The sequence below is a fragment of the Sminthopsis crassicaudata genome, chromosome 3, assembly GCF_048593235.1.
Source record: "Sminthopsis crassicaudata isolate SCR6 chromosome 3, ASM4859323v1, whole genome shotgun sequence".
Taxonomy (NCBI): domain Eukaryota; kingdom Metazoa; phylum Chordata; class Mammalia; order Dasyuromorphia; family Dasyuridae; genus Sminthopsis; species Sminthopsis crassicaudata.
The window spans coordinates 283,460,181-283,486,149 of record NC_133619.1 but is presented as its reverse complement, the minus strand read 5'-3'; the positions used below and the strand labels follow the sequence as shown (position 1 = coordinate 283,486,149).

The window sequence follows — 25,969 nt, the reverse complement described above, 5'->3', positions numbered from 1 at the left end:
TCATAGTACATTTCTTGAGTTGGGTTCTTTCTTCTTTGTTTATTAAAAAAATGAGAATTATTAATGTAACCACCTGTAATGTGGGGGGAAAGAGAGGCAGGGGACAGATATGATGCCTCTAGCTTCACTTCAGCTCTCCCTTCTGATCTGGAATCTGAAACCAAGAACCATCTTCCTAAAGTATGCAAAGTCAGCAGCTTCTTGGGCCCCATTGCTTCTGCTATCACTGGCTGTGCTGGTTTTTTTTCACCCAGGGCCATGTCTATGCAGCACATTTGGGTGTAGTATTCCTAATCAGCAGAGGTTCCCTCAGTCCTCCTAGAGTCAAATCCCTGATTGTCCTTATGGTCTCTAAGTAAGAATTCCTGTGGTTTAGGCTGAGGCTGTCTTCAAACCCAGCTAGCCCCTGAGCTCCCAGTTTGCTGTTTCTATGGAGCTAGCCTGAAGGAGTTTACTCTTTACAATGGTTAAACCCAATCCTAGGGGAATCTTTCTTCTAATTTTCTCAAGTTGTCCCAGGAGGATCCTTGTTCTGGTCCAAGTCTTATTAGTCTATGTTTGCTCTGAGGCACATATATATATATGAAATATACATATATATATATATATATATATATATATTTATTTATTTATTTATTTATTTATTTTGGAGGAAAATCTAAAGAGCTTTGAATTTTCTGACCTGCCAGGCCATCTTCCCAGAATCCTCCCCTGCAAATTCTGCTTATAGGGGAGGCTGGAGAACTTACTCCAAAATCAAATTGTTATTGTTGTTTGTCCACATTCTAGAAAAGGACCAATAATGCATACTTAGAAGTCTCTACCATAAATCAGGCACAAATAGTCTGTATAAGCATTTGGGAGGGAGATATCTCTAAATCTATGCTTAACACATTTCTTTTGAAGTATTGTAATTTTGCTTTGCTCACAGATCACAGCATCACCTTCTTTGATGCAGAATAATCCCGTTCTAGCATCTCCCAAGTCTTACATTCAATATTAAAATTCTTCAGAGAGACCTTGAAAGTATCCTTGTATCTCTTCTTCTAACCATCATGTGAGCACCTGCCTTAGGTGAGTTCTCTGTAAAATACTCTTTTAGGCAAATATGTTTGGCCTTTAATCATCTGGCTATCTCATTGGAAACTGGTATACATATTAATAAAATTCTCTAGGCAACCACATTTTGTCATGATCTTCTTCAGTCCCTCACAACAGATAGTATCAGAGGTTTTGGTTAGAATGATGAATGTTGTGTGTATATCTTTTTTCTTGCCAGAAGTTATTGGGCAGCAAACACCACATTGAAGATTCTTCAGTGCTTTATTAAACCACTCTTGTTTTTCCAGTAGATGACTATATAGGAGGAGCATCAGCCAATTAAGGAGAATGAAAAAAAAACCACCTTGGGATTTTCCCAGGGCAACTTATTTCCTTTATTTTTACATATTTAGACAATAGAGGTATCCTTGATCTCTGAAAATGGCAAGATAACTAGTTCTGGTTAGCTGACTGAAAGGTGAATGATATTCTTTTACTTTGAATACTCTTTTGTAGAGGTATTCAAAAGAGCACTGGTGACTAGAGACCCACTTATCTCCTATGTTTCTTAGTGGATCACTTTCATTCTTTCACTAATGTTTTCCACTGAAAGACATGAATGTAAGGGGAGAAGCCTGGGGCATTTTCACCACATATACCATGTGGTCCTATGAAAATAGATCTCAATTCTTTGCCTGCTTCAGAACTTTTTGCTCCATTTTAAAAGAAAAAAAATTGGAGTTTAAGACCTTATGACATACTGAAATAACAAACAAGAAGACTTATATAGTAAACTGTCACATGTATCAAATTCTTCTTGTCTAGTAGTTAAGTGGTCTATCCATGGATTTCTATTCTTTCACACAAAATCAGCACACATTTTTCCAATAACTTTCATGGATACATTGATTTCAAAAGAATGACATAGAAGACAATTGGAGAGGATTCCCAGTCACAAATAAAATATATGGTTCATAAATCTGAGAATTTTATTTACAAAATTATCCAGAACTTCTACTCTGTTAAAAACTGCCTTCTCACTTTGAGACAATCCACTAATCAACTAGATCCTATCTCAGTTTCACAGAATGACACTTTCCCACTACATCTAATTGCCTCTAACAGGAAGAGCCAAGGCTGATAATATGCTTCAAACATATAGTTTAAATATTAATTTCCAACTACTGAACATCACTCTTCTCTCTTGAGCTCTCTGTTTGATGCATTCTTTTTACTTGACTCAACTGATGATAATTGCACAGTGTTTCTTCTTATTTACTTCCTGTTAGGCATGTGTATTTTAAAGCTGTAAGCTATCTTCCTGTTGTTAGTCATAAAGAGTCTGAGATAAGGAAATCTGGAATGTTGATACTAATCTAACAATCTGTCTAGGCAAGAGACATCTCAGTTGACTTCAAGAATAAAACATGACAGATGGACAAAGTAAGATCTGCTTCCCTGTAAGACCTCTGCAATACATAAATTTTCACTTTGATATATTATTGTGATCTCCTTGTATATAACCTTGTAATATTTGGTAGTTAAATACTTAAAACTTCCTACAGAATGATTTTATAATGAGAAGCAAGCACTTGCTTTTTTTTTGTCTGAAATTAGCATTCTATAACATTTCCTGGACATTTCTAGATTATATTGCCTTATGGTGTCTTAGTGTTCATTAGTTGCTGCCTTGGAGTCAGGCAGATTTGACTTCAATTTCAATCTATTACATGTTTTAGATTAACCTCAGATAAATCATTTAACCTCTATTTGGTTCAGTTTTCCTCAAATAATATAATATATATGTATATATATAATAGATATAATAATAGCTATAATAGTAGTAGTAGATATAATAATAGCTTGTTGTCATGAGGATCAAATGAAAGAGCTTACATAAAGCACTTAGCACTGTGCTTAACACAATTATCGTTCAATCATTTTTCAGTCATGTTTAACTAACCTTTGGTGACTCAATTTGGAGATTCTTGACAAAGATGCCAGAGTAGATTGCCATTTTCTTCTCCAGTTCATTTTATAGAGAGGAACAAGGCCAGGATAACATAGCTAGTACATGTCTGAAGTCAGATTTGAACTCAGGAAGATCTTCCAGACCAGTGGCTGGGCATTCTATGTACTATTTAGCCACTTAACTGCCTGATACTGTAGGCCCTGAATAAATGCTTATTTCCTTTCCCCTCTCTCTTCCTTCCTATCCTATTGGAATCATTTGGTTCCTAGACACTGACAAATGATTTTCCATGTTTCCTTGCCTAGAACCAAACTTCCACATCATTTTTTGGCTATTTTGAAACCGTACTTACACATATTATGGTTATTTTCTTTTCCTTTTGTAAAATTTTGCTTTATTAGTTTTTTTTATTGGAATGTAAAATACTTGAGATCAGGCACTATATGATTTGTTTGCCTTTATATCCCCACTACTTAGCACACAGTAAATGCTTCATAAATTATCATTCATCATTCAAAAAGTCTTTTTTTACAAGCTGAAGTGTAGACATGAATGATGATAAATGGTCTTAGGAAAAAAAGAGCTAGTAAGAGGAAGTAACTAATGAGTCATGTCCTAGAGTCAGGTAAATGAAGGGAAGCAAGCTGGGACAAATATCTCAAATCATTCTTTTTAACTTAGTTCTGTGAAGAAAGGACTTGCTAAACAAAGATAAATGTTAATCTGCAACCTGTCTGAATTACCACCAAATTCAAATTAGTGAAATGAGATTGAAGGAGGTTTTAATGCTAACTGTGGTATCACCTGTAGGCTTCCACAGCAAAATTCAATGTCAATTTTTATTATTGTTGTTACCATTTTAGAATAATTCTTGGCTACCACTTTAAAAAGAAGTATGATCTTTAAGTTAGACAAATGGACTTGAATTTAAAAAAAAATAAAATAAAAAATAAAAAAAGCTTCAGTTTATGTCCAGCTTTTGGCCCACATTAGCTGTGTATCCCTGGGTAGATTATTCAACCACTTTTTGCTCTAGGTCAATAAGACAAATTAATTTCAGAGGAATTGTTGACCTACATTGGAAAGAGAAACTTCCTCTTCTGGAAATCTCCTATACCAAAGCTTTATAAATCGTGGACTATGATCCCTTTGAAGTTACACAATTGAATGTGCGAATATTACCAAAATTTGGGAAGTAAAAGGTTTCTGAAAGCAATGACCAAAACAATTCAAAATCAAAAGCTTAAGGAATCTAAGGTGTTGCTGGCAGCACTTGCCCATATTACATTGCACGATTTCAATGCAGCCTTCATTCTGAACATGAAAAATGAGAACTTTGCACTGTGCATGCACTAACTCTGCCAGAAACACCTTCCCTCTGATTCAGAATACAATCTCATAAAAATTTCTTGGGCAAAAAAGAATCACAAGTAGAAAAAGTTTAAGAAGTCCTTTTTTACATCAAAGAAATAACTTCAATTCTTTCATGGATCAAGAATTTTGTCTCAATTCTTAAGGCTTCAATGCCACTGCTAGTAAGGAGCTGTATTACTGAACAAGCTGTTTATTTTATAATTTATATAATATAAAAATATAAACCAGATGCAAAATTTTATAGTTTGTAAGACAAAGTTAAACTCCTATTTATAAATTGAAAGTAATCAATGAATGAGATGAATGCACTACTTATATAGGGCATAATTGTGCCCTGTGGTCTTTTATTTAATCAATTCTTTTTTTTTTAAAGCTGTCTTTACTTTTCATTTCAATTCCACATACAAAATAAGCACCAAAATGTAGGAGAATAGGCAAGAAAGTAAAATCATACATTGCTTTCTATGTTGGAGGCATATTTAAGCACTTTGGGGTATATAACTAGCTAGAGAAAGAGATGATCATTAACTGTGTCACTTGACTTCTTAGTCAAATGAAATAATTTTCTTAAGTAGAAAAATCTTGAGTTTAACATGCTTGATTTTTAAAAAAACACAAACACTGTTTTAAATGGGAATTTGATTTGGAAATCATGTTCTTTTAAAATTATACTACACTGTTTAAGCAATAATTTTCTTTAGATGTATGAAATTTCTTGAAGGGTAAAAATATCTCCTCTAAAATAAGTAAAAACAATACCATAAGATAGAATAATTAGCATTTTGTGCTACTTTTATTTTTGGAAATATAGCAAAGGAACATAATGGCATATTCTGCTGTGGCTAAAGACAGAATGACAGTAATGGAAGGACCTTATATGAGCACATTAGTATTTTTCAGCAGAAAATGTTTGCAGCACTTATCAAAACTCAATGGGTAAAAGAAACCTTAGTGAACCATAATATGAATAAGAATGATTATCATAAACATTTAAATCTCTGTTTTTCAGATACTTTAGATATGCTATTTCTGTATAATGATTTGATCACTAACTTTATAGTTCAGAAATAATATTCTGAGAAGTCACTATCTGTGTTTGTCTGGTAATCTGCTGTACAGGAAAAATAAAAAGGAACCACAAAATAAAACATGTTAAATTATAATATTGATTTGAATGCTAATAATGTCTCTTATACTACAAAATTACCACACAAGCATCTGTTCTCACACTATTACAAATAAGCACTGAGCCAAACATATTAATACATATTGTTAATGTAAAGAATTTCTTTAGTAAGTTTCACAGAATTTTAGTCCAGAATTTTTGTTCAATCTCCTCATTCTACATATGAGGAACATGAAGCTCCAGATAAAATGAATGGCTTGCCTTTGGTTAGATAGTTTGCTTTATACTATGTCTAAATTAACCATTTAAATCAAAATGGCCAGCTAATTAAAATAATTAAAATGAAGTATTCATTCTGTCATATAAACCTATTAACACATAGTTGTAATGTCCTTTTTATTGATCTCATTCTCTATTAAACTACAATATCTCAGGCATAAATATGATTTATTCATTGAAAAAAGTTATTAAATGCCTACAGCATTATGTTGGATGCCCTAGAAATACAAAGAAAAACAAACTATTATAGTTGATGAAAGTCAATTGGAGAACATGGATTTAATGAGGAGATACATGGATGGAAAAGTCTATACTCTGAATTTTTATTAGGATTTGTCAAAGATAGTTTATTGATATATATGTACTACTACCTGGTAATAAATCCGAACTGGCTAAGTTTTCCCTGATAATTGGAATTCTCACAGATTCAAGTAATTATGAAACAAACAGCAAAAGTGTACAGAACTATTGAGGTCTATAGAATACCTAATTTAGGGCTTTTGATTTACAAACAGAATTACCTACACGTTAATAATGGAGGGAGAGAGAGAGAGACAGAGTGAGAGGGAGAGAGTGTAATCTGTAATCTGTTTTTCAACAAAACTAAACATTTCCCTACTAGGTAAATAAATAAAGGTTCACCTCTCTTGATTTAATCCTTCACATACTGAGACATCTCAGCTAACAAAGAGACATTTCTCTGACTGTCCTTTCAATCTGATCAAAGATTAATTGAGATATATCTTTCTTAATCAAAGACCTTTCTAAACATAGTATTAATAATTAAAAAAAATACTAAAGTCCCCAAGAGTCATGGAATAAAGATCTCTTTTTGAACTAAGTATTTTTCTCCTTAAGAGAAAAAAGTTAAAAGTTAATTTTTGGATGTAATCAAGGACTTGTAGAACAAGATGCTATCAATATTATTTCTTGATATTTTATAACAAAATTAAAGCCTTAATAAATAGATATCTACTGAATAGCCACAGCTATTTAGTAAAAACTATATATTTTCAATCAACAAAAAATCAACAAGTTTTAAATGAAAGCTTTATTATTCTTAAATATGCCAATACCAAAAATATTAAGAATTTTCCATTTTTTTGCCCCAAATCTTTTCCCACTTATAAATTTTGAATCCTGCTGTGAAATTGTATTATGTACTTCCATGATCAAAAGCCTTTTTTCCATTTGAGAGTTCATATCTCAGCATGACATGAAGGTAGAACTAGGTAAGCATGCATTGTAAGAGTCTCTAACAATTACAGTCTTTCTGATGCAATCTAATTTCCAATTTTTCAAAAAAGAATTAATGGAGCACAAGAAATAACTCAAATAATGGACTTTGAGACTTCTGTGTAGATTCAGATTCTACTTAGAATAATTCTGTATAAGAATAGAATATTGAAGTTAGATAGAGATATAGATGTGTATACACACATCACACACACACATATATATACATATCTGTATCTTATATAATATACTCTTTTCTCTCCTCATGGCTATCAAGAAAGCAGTCATTGGGTAAACCATTGAGCCTTTTCATTTCAATTTGCAAAATTGGAAAATATTAGTTCTATTACATATAATTTTCACATTAATTTTAATATTATGAATATATATTATCAAAATATAAAAAGTTTTTGGTAGTACATTATCTTGTAATTTTTCTTGATTTGAATATTCCCCAAAGAGGCAATTTTGTTTGAGCTGAACTTGGGACCAGAAAACTTGTGCTCATGTCCCACTCTAGATAAATATCAACTATCTAAATTAAGGCAACCAGTTAAAATTCTAAGTTACAAATAAGGTTCTAGTCTGCATTGGTAGAGAAAGTGTACTTATCTGGGGATTTGCTATACCAATTAAATTACCAATTCAGTCGCACTTACTATTTAGATATTTGCTTGCTGATATTAATAAAATAACTGTTGAAATGTGCAAACCACTGAAGGTACAATAGAATAGGATTTTGACATCAATGGTCTATATTCTTGCTGTAAATGTCTTAATGGCTAATGCTATTAATTTAATTAATGGCTAATGCTCTTTCTATTTGACATTTTAATCAATGAACAAAAACATTTTGCTTAATATTACCCTGGCTTCTAGAAATGGCCCAATTATATTTTATAGCCCAAAACTTTCCCATGAAGACTAATGCTAGATATGTCTGTAAATGTATATGTAGTGTTTGTGTGTATATATGCATACACACATATACCTATGTGTGTGTGTATATGTAATACTTTGTATGTGTTTATATTTGTTTATGTAGTGTATATACACACACATATGAATGTGGATACACACACACACATACATTTGAGTTACACTTTCCATCTGTTCATTTGTCTGGCTCCACCATTAGGAAAGGTAGATACAGAAGCAAGCACCTTCTATGTTATTCAAGATCCTAACTCAGCCCCTCACCTTTACTCCAAATCCTTTCTGTTTTCCTCTCTATTATTGCATCAATGTTTCCCCCACACACAATGTAGCACCATGAATCTGTTCACATATCTTTCTTTTATGACAAGAAGTTATTCTTCAATCAGTGATGGTTATAGGACCAAGCTTGAATCTATTTTACAAACATTAATTTCATTTTTTATATCAATCCTGTGAAGTAGAAGTTAATATTATTCCCAATTTACCAATGAGAAAACTGACACCCAGAGATATTAAGCAAGTTGCTCATAGACATACACAGCTGTATCACAGAAAGATTTGAACCCATGTCTTCTTGGCCCTAAGCATCTTGTGATAATTTCTGTGAGTGTCCTAATATAAAATCCTGGACCTCATTTACAAAATAGACTGAGGAAACTCATTAAACATCAAGAACATATTGTCAGAATACTGTAGTTGAGAAATTATTTAACTGATACTGGTACAAAAGGGCAAACCTGACATTCTGAGATAATATCCATTTCCATGGCAACTCACATCAACTTGCAATGTTAATAAATATGCCATGGTATTAAAATTTTATGCTAGGTCAAAAAAGAAGAAGATACACTATAGAAGTACAATCAGAAATATCAGAATTGCTTTTTGTAAAATGTCATTTTCTATCATATCTTCTTTTGTGTGAAATTACTAGAGCTCTTTAATCTGCAATTTTCAAAAAGAACTGAGACACACTTTCTCACCATCACTTCATCGATTTAATTCTCTCTCTCTCTCTCTCTCTCTCTCTCTCTCTCTCTCTCTCTCTCATTTCTATGTTAAGTTGGTCATATTTCTATTTTTTAAATTTTAGTTCACAAATATTAGACAAAGTTCAGGTTATTTAACATTTAGAAATTAACATAAACATAAGGTACAGGAGAATTTTCTAACCTCTCTATCCCAGAAAGCAGTGAATTTGGAATCAACTTTTAAGCCTGTTATATTCTTTTTTACTCAAGGATATAGCATTTGTAATAAAAAAGAGTGTTTCTTAAAAGATACCACTAATAAAAATGAATTAAAATAGAATTGCATATGATATATGGAAATATATCTATTTTGCTCTGCATACCCAATTCTGAAATATGCAAACATATACCCATACAAAAACATACAAACTTTGGAAAGAGTAAGTTTTTCAATAAAATATGAGGATTGTTTAATAGGGTGAATAAAAATGATTTTCAGGATATGGATTTGAAAAATATTTCTCACAAGACTAATGTTCATTTGAGGTCACACTCCAGGAAGACCTACACAAACAGGAAGATTTGGGCACACATAAGTGTGGTAATATATGTCATGAACCAATCTAATTAAGTACAAGCAGTTTACCCATAAACCCTCATTGTAATGGGTTTTCAGCCCAGCAATCCACAAAGACTGTCAACTCAATCAAAATAGGACTACAGGTAGATAGAGGGACAGATCACCCATACACATAATAAAGATATTTGAAGTATAGAAAGGCTTATAAGTAATCAATATCATACTGAAATCTATATGATACTTCATTTTTTGAGTAGGCTATACTATGCACTCTTCCCTCCCAGTTTTATTCACTATCATCAGTTCTTTTCTTATTTACTAGCAACTTTAATTCTCTGGAGATATTTCCCCATTTTCTTTTCCATCTCCCTTTTATGTATTTTCTTCCTCCATTAAAACATGATTCTAATTGCTTGAGGTTAGGGGACTATCTCATTGCCTGTATTTGTATCCCAAAGCTGTCATGCAATCCAAAAACATTTATTAAGCAACTACTTTATGTCAAATACTGTTCTAAATACTTGTGATAAAAAGAAAACTAAAAGGCAATTCCTAATCTCAAGGAGCTCAAAAATTAGTAGGGGAAATAACATGCAAACAACTATGTCTAAACAAGTCATAAACAGGAAAATATGGAGATAATTATCAGAACACTAGAATTAAGAGAATGCAAGGTCAGGAAAGGCTTCTTTTAAAGGTAAGGTTTAAGCTGGGGCTTGAAAGAAATCAGGAAAGTCAGGAGACAGAGATGAGGAGGGAAAGAGAATTATTTGAGACATAGGGAACAGTCAGTTAGAATGTTAGATGCGATATGTTATTCAAGGATACCATTATTACTGGATTGCAGAGTACTGTTTGGGGGGAAGGATTAAGGAATGAAAATAAAATATGTATGAAGGGCTTTGAGTACCAGAAAATTTTGTATTTGGTCCTGGAGGTAAGCAACTTGAGTTTATTAAATGTGTGTTGTTGACATGGTCAGGGCTATAATTTAGGAAAGTCACTTTAAAAACTTAGTTTAAAAAATGGAAGGGAATGAGGAAAGAGTCTTGTGATTGAGTAACCAACAAGCAGACTATTGCAATAGTCCAGATATGAGCTGAAACAAGGGCCTGCACCAGAGTGGTGACAGTAGGAGAAAAAAGACATAAGCATGTGAAAGAGGTATGACAATACAATCAATAGGCTATGCAATACATATGATAATGGAGAATGAGAGAGTGAGAACTTGAGACCTAAGTTGCAAACATGAGAAGATGGTTATGTTTTCAATAATAATAGGGAACTTTGGTAGGGAAAAGGTTTGGAGGGAAAATTAATGAGGTCAGTTTTGAGCATGATTAATTTAAGGTCTATAAGACATCTAGTTTGAGTTGTTTAATAGATATTTGTAGGTTTGAGAGTGGAGGACAATAAAGAAGTTAGAATTAAAGAAGTAGATGAATTTAATATATGATCTATCAATCACTATCTACCTATGATGGATATGATACACAAGGACTTATTTTGTATACATATACATATGAAAGTAAAATAAATTATTTTATTCATTTAAATTTAATATGAGAAGTGCTTAATACGTTTCTCTAGACTTTGAAATGATCCATAACACAAAAAAAACTACGATTTAGATTGTTATCATTCCTGGCCTCAAAGAGCTTCATCACTGGTTGCTTATTTAGTTAAAATTTATTACTAAATGAAATCCAAACTCCTTAGGATTGGGAAGCCTTTTTTAAAAGACAACAATTTATAATTTAAGATGAATAAATAAGTATTTATTAAGTATATACTACTTGCCAAAAATTATTAGATATCAGAGAAACATATTAAAGCAAGATAATTCCTAAAATATTTATATTGTAAATAGGGGGCATATAACATATATAAAGGAAGTTTTGGCTTCAGAAGTCACAAGAATTATGAATAGAGGGATAGGGCAGTAGATTATCCTACCTCTTCCAGTTGTAATAGTTATATTTATTTATACTTTACAGAGTAAAAATAAGATCTTTAAACTGAAATAGTGCTAATGGTTGTGAGGACAGAAATCAGCAAGAAGCTTGCACTGTTTAGCTGAAGTAATGAAATATGGTCTGAGGTAAGTACATTTGAGGAATTTCCCTTACCTACAAATAGGATAAAGGTAGAATCTCAAAAGTGACTTATATGAATCTTCATGAATAAGTTGAATTTGAAATTTTCTCCTTGGATTAATATATTCCTTATTCCAGTAAAAAATAGATAATTTGCTCAAATATTTGCATTAATTTGCTTAAGGGCTGGGACTATGACTTACTCATCTTCTTGAGGGGAATTAGAGGTACAATGGATAGAATTCTGGACATAGAGTCAGGAACACAAGTGTTCATATCTTACCAAAGGCACTTAATATATGTGTGACTCTGTATAGGACATTTAATCTCTTAGTATTGTTTTCCTCATCTACAAATGAGGAAATTGGAATTAGTGCCCTCTAAAGGCTTTTCCAATGTTCCTGTGTTCACATATCACACCAGCACTCAAAATAATAGTGCCCTCTAATTTTTAATCTTTGTTGATTGAACACTTATTAAAGTATAGATGATCCAAAATATATTTATTTAAATAGCATATCATTTTTGATTCTTGCCACACAAAATCAAGCCATGTTACAATCACTTAAAGAATTATATTTTAATTTAACAACTTGATCTTTACTTTGATGATATTTGCTCTGACCAATTGATCCAAATGTGAGTTTCAAATTCAGTGGCTCTTATTCTAAATACAGGTCTCCTACTATTCTATGGAAAAAAGCTGTCCTTTTTACATTTGTTCTAACTTTTCATTATGAAATGTAATGTTACATAGAACACATTTTGCCCATTTCTACTTTTTTCTTATGGTAAACAAAACAGAAATTCTGTCTAATATAATGCTTAACATATTAATTTCTGGGGCCATCCACTGGCATGAAAAATTATTACCTTCTTGGACCAAAGTATTCAGTTTTCTGTTGTAGCAAAGATTTTTTGGAAGCAGTCCAGCAATTTGAGTGTGAAATTTAATAACATAAACAGTCTTGATGGGTTTCTGGGAGCAACTGGTAAGTAATTAAAATGTGTGATCATCCTTTGCCGAAGAAGAATGAACAATTGTATGTAAGGAGGGAAAAACCCTTCCATTATGAAGGATGTTATTAAAGCATGTTTCTAGAGTTTAGTTTAGTAGAATATGGAGATAAAATGTGAAACCTTCACAGAGATTTAAACATTTTCTTATTTGGATATTTCCCCAAATTTACTAATATTCATATTTTGCCTTTTCTAATTTTTATATGTTTATTTGATCAATATATTATTGATATCTGTGCCTGTATATGTGAAACTTGTGCTTTTTTGCCATCTTTCATTTTTGTGTCGTCTCAAGAAAAGGTTTCATTTTCCTCTTCATGTCCGAACTATAATTATCAGAGAAGTTGATGGAACTTGCTGTGCTTATCTTTATGAATCTTTATTGAGATATCAGTAAATCTCTTTTGCTCTCTGCAGGTTGCATTTTTCAATCAAATTAATTAGTTTATTCTTAGAGAAGAAAATCTTCTATTGTCCTAGTGCCAGTTAACTTCTCATCCTTTCACAGCTGGACTTTTTTTTTTTTGCCAAGGGTATTCCTATTATGATACAAGCATAACGCTCCTTGTCTTCTTCTAAATGTATTAAACTCAGATACTGAAACTCATTTTCATATTTTATTCTATTTCAGTTATGACATTTCTTAATGATATAATAAATAGTTCTCAATGTTTTCAAATAAATCTTAAATGATCTCTTAAAGACTTGAAATTGTCAGATATTTGTGTGGTGGTGGTAGGCTAGTCTGTGAATAGAATTATAGTTTTAATTCTTTTAAAGAACATATGTTTTTATTGTATTATTTATCCACATCTATAAAATTACTATGTTAGAGACAGAAGTAATAATGTAGAGAAAGAAATAGAATGAAATGGGTCAATTGTGGAAAATAAGAATGGGAAACTTTTTACCAAGAGCAAGAATGAATGGAAACATCTAATTATGAAAAGCAAAAGGTGTATGCAATTCAGTCATTTTCCAGTTATGTAAAACTCTTGGCAAAGGTACTGAAGTGGCTTTCCATTTCCTTTTTCAGCTCATTTTACAAATGAAGAAACTGAAGCAAATAGAGTTAAATATTTTGCCCAGGGTCACACAGCTAAGTAGTATCTGAGACCAGACTTAAATTCAGGAAGTTGAGATTTTCTGATTTCAGGCTGGCAATGTATTCAACTGTGCCACCTAGCTGCTTAAACCTAGCTATATTTAATAGGGATAAAGAGTATTTGTGAACTTATTTTTTCATTGCTTTCACTCTCAACTTCCTTGCTCAAATTTTTATATATACAATGCTTAAGATATTCTCCTGATAACAAGGTCTAGTAATGACTATGTGGAAAAGGAAATAAGGTTAATCTGCCATGACTAGTTTTTAATGAAACCATTCTGGCTTGACATAATCACTGTTTCCGTTTCAAAGTTCTCACAAAACTTTCTTTGAATAATGAAAATGCATTTTATAATTGTTCCAGAAATTGAGGTCTCCTGTCACTAATGTTGATCACACTCTCTCTACACTTTGACAAATGGTCCTCGTGATCTGGCTGTGGTTAAAAAAAGAATCCATCCATTCTCAACCCCAGAATCTCTAATATTATCTCTGCTGATTCTTTGATGACAGGTCCAAAGTCCTTTGCTAGACTTCTAATCAGAACCAGTTTCAGAGACTGTGATGTACTTTTTTTTTTAATAGGGCAGCTTCAATACTGTTTTGAGGAATTAGAGCATGACTCCAATAGAGGCCACAAATTATATTGCCATGTAAATTATATTGTCTCACTAGTTTGACTGAAGATTAGGATGTTTGGAACCATTTTGAATTATTCTGACTTTTTTTCCCTACTAACAAAATCTAAAGGATCATGTCTACTATAAGAGATTTCCTGAGAAATATGATTGGGCTCAGTCAGAAGGAAAAAGCAGCAATAACAATCTATAACTAGATCATTTCCCTTATCCAAATCAGACAGTCATTTAGATATATAAAAAATATATTACAACTTAATATATTTGTCTGAATTTCACCATATTTTGTCTGAAAAGTTTTATAATTTGCAACATAAAGGTAAATAAAAATATTTGGTTCTTAAAATGTATCAGAAGATTAAAAGGCTGGAAAAGATACTTGGAACAATTGAGAACTATCACTGACTTTGTATAGAAGTTTGCTAGAGCTAGTGGAAGAGACAAAGCAGGCACAGAATCCAGATTTCTTGTCTCCCAGTCCATCTTTCTTTCTATCAAATTATGCTGCCTCTTCCTTTCATATTGAGGGAAACAGATTAGACTGTCAGCAGTACAATGGTAGTTGTATTCAGTAAGGCAGTGAATATAAGTTCACTGATAGAGTAAGGCTGAAAGAAAGCCTAAAATATCCTGGAGAGAAGTTTAAATAAATCTTATATAGTACAATATTAGTAAGTTGTCATCTCCCCCCACCCACCTCAGTTCTTAAAATTATGAATAGTATCATTTTTATTCAACTGTTTTTAAATAGTTACTCCTTAAAACAAATCTTTTTTTTTAACTTTAAAAGGCTGTTTATTTGTTTGTTGTTGTTGGATTGTTTCAATTATATAAACCTAAAAACCCTGTATAAACTAAAAACTCACTGAATGTCTACTTTATACTAGATAATAAAAAAAAGTGATCTGTGGTCAACACCTTAGAAACTTTTCAATACTGGGAGAAAAAACTAAAAAAAAGATAGTAGGGGGAAAATATTTGAATTTATTGATATAATGGAAGAATCCTTTTGTAAGGAAAACATTATGTTGAAAGGATAAAGTTTACAAGATTTATTTAATAGCTCAAAACTTTTATAAAGGAATAAAAAGAGACAGCAGCACAATCTGCTACTGAGCTGGTATTACCTCCATCTTGCTGATGAGAAAATGGAGGCAAATAGAGATTCAGAGATTCAGTGACTTGGTCAAGATTCCACAGCTAGTGATGACCTGAGGTCACATATGAACCCAGGATTCCTGACTGCAAGATCAGTCCAATAGATCCTGCCCAAGATGATATTTTACTGCTGTTGTTCAGTGATAAAAGATATTTTGTATAAAATATTTTAAACTACATTCTGGATTATTTCTGCCTTTTGACCTTCATTCTTTTCTTTCCCCCTTTTTTTCTCTTTGCCATATCAGTGGAAAAGTTTTATCCTTTTCAAATTTAAGAAAATTTAACCCATGGAAGTCTTATATTGATAGGATGCTTTACCACAAAATAATCAAGTCTTCAATAAAATGAAGTTCCTATGCAAAACTAAAATATATTTTCAGATATTTCTAATCATTACAAATTTTTTCTTTGTATTGAGTTAAATTTTGATTCTTTCTATTATTGTTCTATAAGAAATGATGACCAGGCTAATTTCAGAAAAGTCTAGAAAGACTTACATGGACTGATTCAGGGTAAAGAGAGTAGAACCCAGAGAACATTGTACACAGCAATTAATAGTAAGATTTTGTGATGCTCAATTGTAATGGAATTTGCTCTCTCTACAATGTGGTGATTCAAGGCAATTCCAATAGATTTGAATTGGAAAATATCATCTGCATGCAGAGAAAGGATGACTATGTATTTAAACAGTATTTTTCACTGTTTTCTTCCTCAATATTTTCCCCCTTTTGATCTGATTTTCTTACATAACATGACAAATTTAAAAATATGTTTAAAAAATTATACACATTAATTTATATCAGATTACTTGCTGTCTTGGAGGAGGGAGGTAAAGGTGGGAGGGAGAAAAATTTGGAATAACAAGTCTTTCAAAAATGAATGTTGAAAACTATTTTTACATGCAGTTGGAAAATTTTAAAAAATTGACATTTTTTAAAAGAAATAAAACCCTAAAGAGTCAAACATGATGAAACAACTAAAAATATGTGATTCCCTCTATTTTTCATCCATATTTATGGTTATGACATTTGAAACTATACAAAATAAATTTAATTCTTATTCCATATGATAGGACTTTAAAGATTTGAAGATAGTAAACATGTTTACCTACTTTTTTTTCTTTTCTAGCATAAATATTTGCGTTCCCTCAAAAGAATTCATCTTTCCATTCTTTCACTCTTTTTCTTCAACTATATATCTCTGTAGATATATGTCCTTCAAATTCAAAGCAAAAAATAACTAACAGTTAACATGATTTCCTCCACCAAATTATATTCATTTTCTGATTTCTCTATTTCTGTTAAGAGCACGGTACAAATGAATGTTTGTCTCTGAGAAATGTACTTTATCCCTGTCAAATATAAACACACTTTATTTTCATAGTTCTTAAAAATAGTGTAGCTTACTGATACTATTTAAAAAATAATAACCAAAAACACAATCACTGTTCAAGTTCAGAGAACCTGGTAACAGTAGTAAAAAATGCTTTTATTGTTATCAGTGAGGTAACTGTCAAATATAGCATTCAAGTTTTCATCCTCTTTTACATCTTCACAGCATTCAACTATTAATTGTTGCTAGTTTACCTTCCTAAATCTTTTCTTAAATCCCATTCTCTATAACTCCTTTCTTTGTATCTTCCCAGAGTATTAAGTACTTCATCAATGTTAAATGTCTAATGACTTAAGATGGAACAAAGATATCAAAATCTAAATTTATTTGAGCTATAAAGGAAAATCTGAAATCATGTCTTTTCAATAATATAAACTTGCTCTTGTAACAGTTGGCTTAGTTGTGTTTTTTTTGTTTATTTTTTTTAATTTTGCCAAAGATGAAAGACCAGATATTAATCCTAAACAATGGTTGTCCAGATTATGAAGAGTTAAACTGTGGAGCAGATGAAATAGTAACACTAGGATCTACCCAGTGACAGTCAAAAGATAAGGCCAGATGAGATGTAACCATTTACCATCTATGTGCTGGGGAATGTAGATAGCAAAGACTTCAGAGAAAGAGGTTTGTTTAGATGAGAACTAATTTATTAAAGGCATAGGTAGCATAAGGATAGAACAACCCCATAAAGGACAAGCTCAGACCCATGTAAGTCTATGGATGGGACACAAGATAGCATAAGCAGATAATGCATAAGTCTTTCTTGATCCAGTGTCAAAATAACTTGGTTTATGCTGGAGAGGGAAAATTTGATGGGCACAGAGCAGACAATCAAGGCAAGAAAAGCAGCATCAGACTTCAATATCAAAACCTAGTAAAAAATACAGTTCATTCTATTAAGGTCACAGAAATTTGTTGATTTTCATTGTCTCTGATGCTTTAAAGCCCACACAACATGTATTTTAAGGGCCCTATTATAAGGTATGTGGGGTCTGGCACCTCAAACTTTTGATTACCTCACTTCATCAAATCAATGTCAATTAGTCAGTCAAGAAGTATTTGCTTAGTATTTACTAGATGTGCTTTGGATAGATCAAGATCTCAAATGCATATCACCAGTTACTAGATGTAATAAAGAAGATTAATGGTAATTGTGAAGAAGAAGAGGAAGAAGAAAAAGAGGAAGAGAAGAAAAAAAGAATCAAGAGAAATGGAAGAACAAGAACCAGGAACAAGAAAGCTGCATTTAACATTCAGCTTTTTTAAATCTTGTTTCTTGTTCTTTTCTCTTTTCCTCTTCTTCCTCCTTCCTTCCTTCCTTCTTTCCTTCCTTTCTCCTTATTCTCCTTCTCCTCCTCCCTCTCCTCCTCCATTTTCTTCATTTTATTCCTTCTTCTTTGACATTACCTTTAATTTCTCATTCTACATTTAGCAAAAACCATTTGTTCATAGAAAGTCTGATATATGCAAAGAACAATTTCTGGCACCTAGTAAATGCTTAATAAATCCTTGTCAACTGAAAGAAAAGTGAAACAATAAAAGGTTCAGGAGTCAAAAGGTTCAGGCCCTTAGAAAGGGCCTTTAAAATGGGTTCTTTAAATCTATGATTAATATAGTTTTAAAGAAGCAGAGATAATGAAAACACAATAGTTTCTTGTGACTTAATTGTATATGCTGTATTTCTGACTGATGTTTCCATCTGATCTTGGCTTCTTATCTTGATTCTTTGCTCTCCTTATTCACAAGAGCCCCTTCTCTATCCTAAAGTGAGTGTATATATATATATATATATATATACATCAAACACTGATCTCTCTCTCTCTCTCTCTATATATATATATATGTGTATATATATATGCACATATGCAAATATACACAGTACATGCAGTAGTAAATATACATGTGTATATGTGTGTATATGTATACACACAGGTATATTTTATTAATTTACATATGTATATGTGTATACACATATACACATACACTTCACACATATATAGATGTATATATATGAGAGAGAGAAAAATTTTATCTAGCTATCTACCCATCTATCTGCTCATATCAGCTATACCATTCTATAAAAGTTGTTCCTCATCCTTTTATGTACTTTAGCTTACAGATACGATTTAGCTGATTTTCCATACATTTTAAGATTTGTAAAGCCTTATTCTTCATGGGACTGTCACAGCCTAATTATGTATGATAGGTATTATAATCCCCGTATTTACAAATGAGGAAAGGGAGTTTCTGAGGTGTTGAGGGAAAAGATACCCATGGATACCCACCTAATTGGAATAGAGAGCAGAGAGGGATAATTGATCCCAAGTACCTCTAAATCCCAGATGTAGCACTTCATTTGCTCCATTATTAGTATCAATGGTATCATCACTGAAGTTTTATTTTTTGCTAAAGGCAATTTTACTTTGTATTGTTGCCAACAATATAGAAAAGATCCTCTACTGCAAGCTGCTTCTCATCAGGTTGACATTTGTCCATATTGTTATAAAAATTTTTGGTTAAAGTAATGCCAGGCAGGTGGCTGATAATTGTCTTTTCTATGACTACAAGGATATTTAAAGAAAAACTAAACAAATGTTTTAAGTTCTTTTTATTTAAAAACATTAACAAAAGGAACTTATTAGTTTAAAAAAGAATCCTGACATGTGTAACTTAAAAATTTGAGAGCAATTCTTGATCAATTGGTGAGAAAAAAATCAAAGAAATATGGGCACTGGAAGGAAATTATACAGAATTTTACTCGTAAGCTAAAGTGAAGGGACTGAGGAGATATATAAAGTTATGAAATAGTCTCTAAAGAAGGCCATAACTAATTAATTAGGGAGGACTAGAATGATTACTTTATTGCCTTGAGGGTCTAGTTAAGATGAAATAAGATGAATTCTTGTTGATTCAGTCAACATAATTTCATGATTTCTTCTAAATGCATGATTCAGCAAAGCATAAATTGGAGTGAAAGAGGTGGGTGATGGGAGCAAGAGTAATCCAGGATTGGGTATTGGCAAGGCATGATTGGTGACAGGGCAAAAGTTTTGAGAATAGAGAGTAGTGTAGAATTGAAGCATTTTACCAAGGGGTTGAGATAGGGAATAGAAGAAAAGTGAGTGAGAGAGATACAATAATAACCCTGGTATACAGAATGGAAGTAATGATGAGAATAAAGAAAAGGCACAGGGAAAGATGAAATGGTAAAGGGTATGATGAGAAAAAGGAATTAAAAGTTCATGAATATGAAATTGGAACACTAGAGGATGAAGGCAAGATCAAAGGCATGGCCATTTTAGTGTATAGGAAATGAAGCTAAGGCAGCATGAAAGAGTTGGCAATGAAAATTGAGAAGATTGAGCAATAGAGCAGTTAAACTATTTGAAATAGCATCAATATGTATACTAACATCTTTTTTAATGAGGGCTGCATTTGGTGGGAAGGAGGAATAAAGAGGGGAGAAGAAAAGTTGCAAACCAGGCAAGGAACTCATTGAGGAAGGAAGAAGAATGCCCTAGGGATTGAAAAAAAATGGCTATCAGGATCTAGATTGGAAGTGGCTGTGTTGAAGGTGTTAGAGGGAGACTGAAAGTATTAATGGATATGGAAGGACTATCCTGACTACCCTACCAGGACCTGTCAGGGGTAGTAGAAAGTATTTTCTAAATTCTAATACTAGAAAGGTCACAAATTGTAAGGGAATCAGTGTCATGGGCATGGTACTAATCTCAATAGATTTCAGCAAATGGAAAGAGTAAAAAACAAGAGGTGTAGGCCTTAGAGAATTCCTAGCTTCCTTCAAAACAGTTAAGGTGTAAATTGGGCTAATAATAGCACCCACCTTGCAGCTCAAATGAGAAAATATTGTAAAATAATTGGTACCATATTATTTATTATGCTGATAACATAGAATAAAAAGTTATCGTGGTCCATAGATATAGAAGAGAGTATCTAACGTGTTTAAACAAAAGCCATTGCCTTAATGAAGCAATCTAAAATATGTTTCATATATTTAATATCATATTTGACCTTTCATCTCTTTTCAGTTACGCTCCCTAAAATATAATTGTTTACATAGGCTACAAATGTCTACACAAAATGGTAAAAATCATCTTTTTTTCAGTTAAACTAAAATATAATTGCTTAAGTAGGCTAAATTTGTCTACACAAAATGGTACAAATCAAAAAAAGTTCCTTAAGTTACTATGTCTTTTTCATTTTTTTAAAAGAAAGGAATGTCTTAGAAGCTAATTCTTACTAATTTAGTATTTTTATATTTTTAGAAATCTGAAAGAATTTCTAATGGATTTTGTCCTTACATCTATAAATAAAGGAATCTTCAGCTTCTGAAGCATGATTTCTTAAGAAAAGAATCTCACTTTCATTGTCAACTCATTGAAATAATCCATACATATATTTTCCTTAATAAGGTTTATCAAAATTTTCTGTTTTAATTTATGTTTAGGAAATAACCCAAACAAACATTTGACCTATGCTTAATATAATGTTGCCTCCTAAAACATTAAATAACAGATAATTGTCCATTTGCTTAAACTTTCTGCTCCAAATACTGTGAACATTCTGAAAATGGTGCTATATTTCAGATTCCAAATGTAACAATATTTTGTAGACATTATGCAAATGTACTATGTCCCTAGAAGTATTACCTCAAATGGAATCCCCTTTTTTGCTCTTCTTGTGACTTACTTGCTTTGCTTTTCCATGCTAGCCACCCTGAGGCATTCCCATCGAGAATTGAGGAGATTCATTTGTTCTTGGACTTCATTTTCTTCATCTTCTGAGAGCTTCCCAGCTCTGATCAGTTGGCTTCCCAGTTGCAGAACATTGCCAACTCGTCCCTGGTGAGCTGTTAACTCCATCATATAACCCTGCCACAAAAAAGGCAGACAATATTGACTAATACCTTTAAGACATTAAAGTTTTCCCCCCACATTTTCTTAAACATTAAATCTTCCAATGGAACTCTTAGAATTTTATTCAATTTTTCTTTTAAAAAGTATATGATTTATAATGTGTCTTAATTTCGTTCTGAGTTAAACCTGAAACTATATTTAATGATGAACAAATGTAGTTTTATACAAATGTATTTGTCATTTGGAAACAGCTATGTTTTAAAATAACAAGATCAAAATCAAGAGGCAAGGTCAGGTAATATTAATCATCTAAATGCTATAACATCATGGATTTGGAAATAGGAATTTGCTAGTTTTTAGTTTGATCTATTTTTCAGATGGTAATACTTTGTGCCAGAGAAAGGAAGTGATTTGCTATTAAAATTTGTATATGTATTAAGAGGCAGAATTAGAAGTTGACTCAGAAGTTGTGACTGCAAAATCCTTAGCTTTAATCCAGAAATCTTAGACTCTTAGGATACAGATTGATGAAGTTCAAAAGGGTGATGATTGCTCTTAAAATGATTTTTAAAAATGCTTTTTACCTCATGGGTGTGAAACTGTTCTTTCACTTCTTCAACATCTTTTGAAATTTCACCTTGTGCTTGTAAAGCATCTTCAGCAGAGAGAAGCCATGTCAGTACTTCTTCTAAAGCTGTTTGGTAGCTATCCAGGTTTACTTCAGTCTCCATCAATGAAGTGCTCAAAGTCTTGTCATCAGAAACTTCCACATGCTGTGCACAATAAAATAAATTAGGTTGTACAATTAGTGTCTTTTCAGATTGTACCAGTACATTAAACAATAAATAGAATGAAATATTTAAATTGCAAGAAAAAAAGACATTTGCATTATACAGACATGATTTACAGACATGCATAATTTAAAAAGCTACAAATTAACAGCTTTAATAAAATACATCCTCACAAGTCAATTGAATTCCAGATCAATTCAACATATCTACTAAGTATATGTTGAATTACTGAAGAGTGTAATAATATAAGATTTCCTAGATTATCAAGAATATTATAAACTATATATGGAATTTGGCAAAGGATAGATATCCTTTAAAAGTAAAGAGGACACAAGGGAAGAGTTGGAGCATAGAGACCTGATAAAGAAAGATAGCCATGATAGTTAGAAATAACAGTAAAAAAAATTATGTGCATTATTTGACAGTACTGAATGTTCAAGAAGGTTCAAAGGAATGATGGTCTAGAATGAAAAGAAAGTGAAATGGGGGATGGCAGAATACTAAAAATGTGAAATTTGTATTTATATTTGCTTTATATTTTGACCCTGACAGTTCTTCGATAGTTCCAAAATTTTTATGAACATGACATAAAGTAACAGTCTCTATTTTTTTCACCAGATAATATTATCTTTCCTTGCCATTATATAACTATTAGGAAAATTGAATCTTGATAGATAGGATCTTTATCAAAATAATAAGTGGAATCTTCATGCAATGTTATTTTAGATAGAACTTTCCCAGAAGATATATAGGATCCAGAGGTATTCCTAGAGTCTATGTGAGGATCCCAAACAAACAATAACTATGTTTTCTCTAGAACACCAAGTCCTTAAACCAATTTATAGAGTTGAAATGGGGAAAAACTGAATGTTAATGGGATTCCAAAAGGGAAAAAGAAGTCAGAAGAAAAGACCTTTGGAGTTATATGTGAAAAGGAGAGGCAGTTTCATAGAAGACAGTGACATGGGAGGAAACCTCAGAAACCATTTGGTATAAATTGGTATAAACATGAAAAGTAATCACTTCTTTAGAATTTCAAAGAAGTGCTCTATTATGAACCCTCCAGTGAAAGAGAAGTCAGAACTGCTTTAGTGGATTACACTTTTTAGCACCACTAATGGTTAGAATATTATCCCTTACACTAAATTTAAATTTGCTTTTCTGTAGCTTCCAACCATCATTCCAGAATAAGTAGTAGATCTCTTCCATATTTCAGATTTTCAAATACCTGAAGGCAGCTACCATGTATTCTTTGAAACATTTCTTCTCCAAGCTAAACATCTCTAGTTCCTTTACTTGGTTTTCATATGACATGACCTTGAGGCTCCCTTCAATGCTGGTTCTCCCCCTTGGTTGTGCTCCAGCTTTTTAATGCTAGTTTTGTGGGGTTTTTTTTGTTTGTTTTGTTGTTGTTGTTTGTTTTGTTTTTTTTTTTTTTTTTTTTTTTTTTGCTGAAACAGTTGGAGTCAGTGACTTGGCGAAGATCACACAGCTAGGAAGTGTCAATATCTGAAGATGGATCTGATCTCAGAGTCAGTGCTCTATCCACTGTGCCATCTAGCTGCCCATATTAATGTCTTTTTAACAATATTCCACCCATGATGAAACACAGTACTTCAAACATGATCTGACAGTATTACCTCTCTTGTCCTGGGCAATGTGCTTCTATGAAGGCAGCATTTTTTGGCTGCTTTTTAATAGTTGAATTCACTTATTACTTTTTTTTCACATGAATTATTGTGTAGTTATGCTAGGCAAATTATTTATTTATTTATTTTTGCTGGAGCAATTGAGATTAACAGACTATTCCAGGGTTACACAGCAAGGAAGTGTCAGTGTTTGAGGCCAGATTTGAACTCAGAGTCTTCCTGACTTCAGGACTAGGGCTCTATCCACTGCACCACCTAGTTGCCCCATGCTAGGCAATTTATGAAGTTGACTTTTTAAATCAAAGTGTAGGACCTTACATTTTTAATTTTTAAGTTTCATCTGATTAGATTCAACTCTTTATTCTAGTTTATCAAAATCTTTTTAGATCCTCAAATTTGTCACCCAATGTGTCACATGTTTAAGGTATATCAAAATCTGGAGGTCCATTGCTGGTCACATAAATACCATATAGGTTAGAATTTAGCAAGATAATTACAGTGGAGGGAATATATGCTCATTAGACTCCATTTAGGACTTACTTCATTTTTGTCCTTATTATTTCCTGGTTTTTTCCTCCTTCCTTTTGCTTAAATGAAAGACGAAAGCATCTTTGGTGTTTTTAGCCCAAAATAAGAGTCATAGGTGGTAAAAGATGGTAATTATAGAAGATGGATTAAATAACTGTAAGTTTTATGTAGCTAGATAACTATCTGGGGTGGGTTTTTTTTTTTTTTTTGGTTTGCTTTTATTTTTCCCCAAAGAGCTTCTGACTGGATACAGTAACCAGAGATCAGAAGAACACAAAACTTCTGGCAGATACCAATGGCCACCTTCCTTGGAATATCTATCAAAGGTAGTAGCACAGACCAATCATTAATACCTTCTCCCACAGACATCTTTCCAAGTTATAATCCCATGATATTTTTGTCTTATCTTTCTTCCAATTTCAAACATATCTAATTGCACTATCATCTAATGTTTTTCTCTCCATCTTAGCCACAATCATTGTTTAAGAGGTACCTTATGCTCCCAATGGAATAAAAGCTCTTAGAAATTTGTAGCTCAACATGGACTTTTATTTAGGGGTTTAATAAGAGCCTTTACTGCATGCTTACTTTGAAAATTATTATTCAAATAATCTTCCACAGTACTAAAATACAAATTGCAACATTACCATTATATTATAATGAATTGCAGCAGGCTTCCATATCCACAGCACAATACAAATTAAAAGCTAAAGTCTTTATGACCTATTTTTGTGTATATATATTCAACATTCATTAAAGAAGAATCTGGGAAACAGCATAGAAGATAAACCTTAAACCAAGGACATTATTTCTGCTAACCATAAATTCTGCATCCAAATGGGTTTGCATGAAATTATGCACGTAATAAAGCCTTTACAATAAGAGCTTTAAAAAAATAATTTCAAATAAAGATTATTTCAAACTGGATATAATATTCTTTAAATAATTCAATTAATCATTATTGATAATCATAAGTTCAAATCAACCTGAGTTTGATTGCTTCAAAAATATTTCTCTTCTCCCTTTCGTTTCCCTTCTTCCCCTCACCCCATTCTTTGAAAACTTAGAACAAGGGAACTCATGAAACTAGAAAATAGCTCAGTGCATGCAAATTTTCAGTGGAGATTTTAAAGAAAACCGCCCACATATTTTTAATGCTTACATTTCACAGTATAAGGAAATAGAGATAGA

At 32.1% G+C, this 25,969-nt stretch overlaps 1 protein-coding gene across 1 annotated transcript in view; it reads right to left on the bottom strand.

Moving 5' to 3' along the window:
• Positions 1-25,969, bottom strand: part of DMD (dystrophin) — a 2,117,885-nt gene that overhangs the window by 1,551,182 nt on the left and 540,734 nt on the right. Inside the window, 2 exon segments of the mRNA XM_074300855.1 lie at positions 21,644-21,825; positions 22,395-22,583. Coding sequence (XP_074156956.1) covers positions 21,644-21,825; positions 22,395-22,583 — 371 coding nt within the window.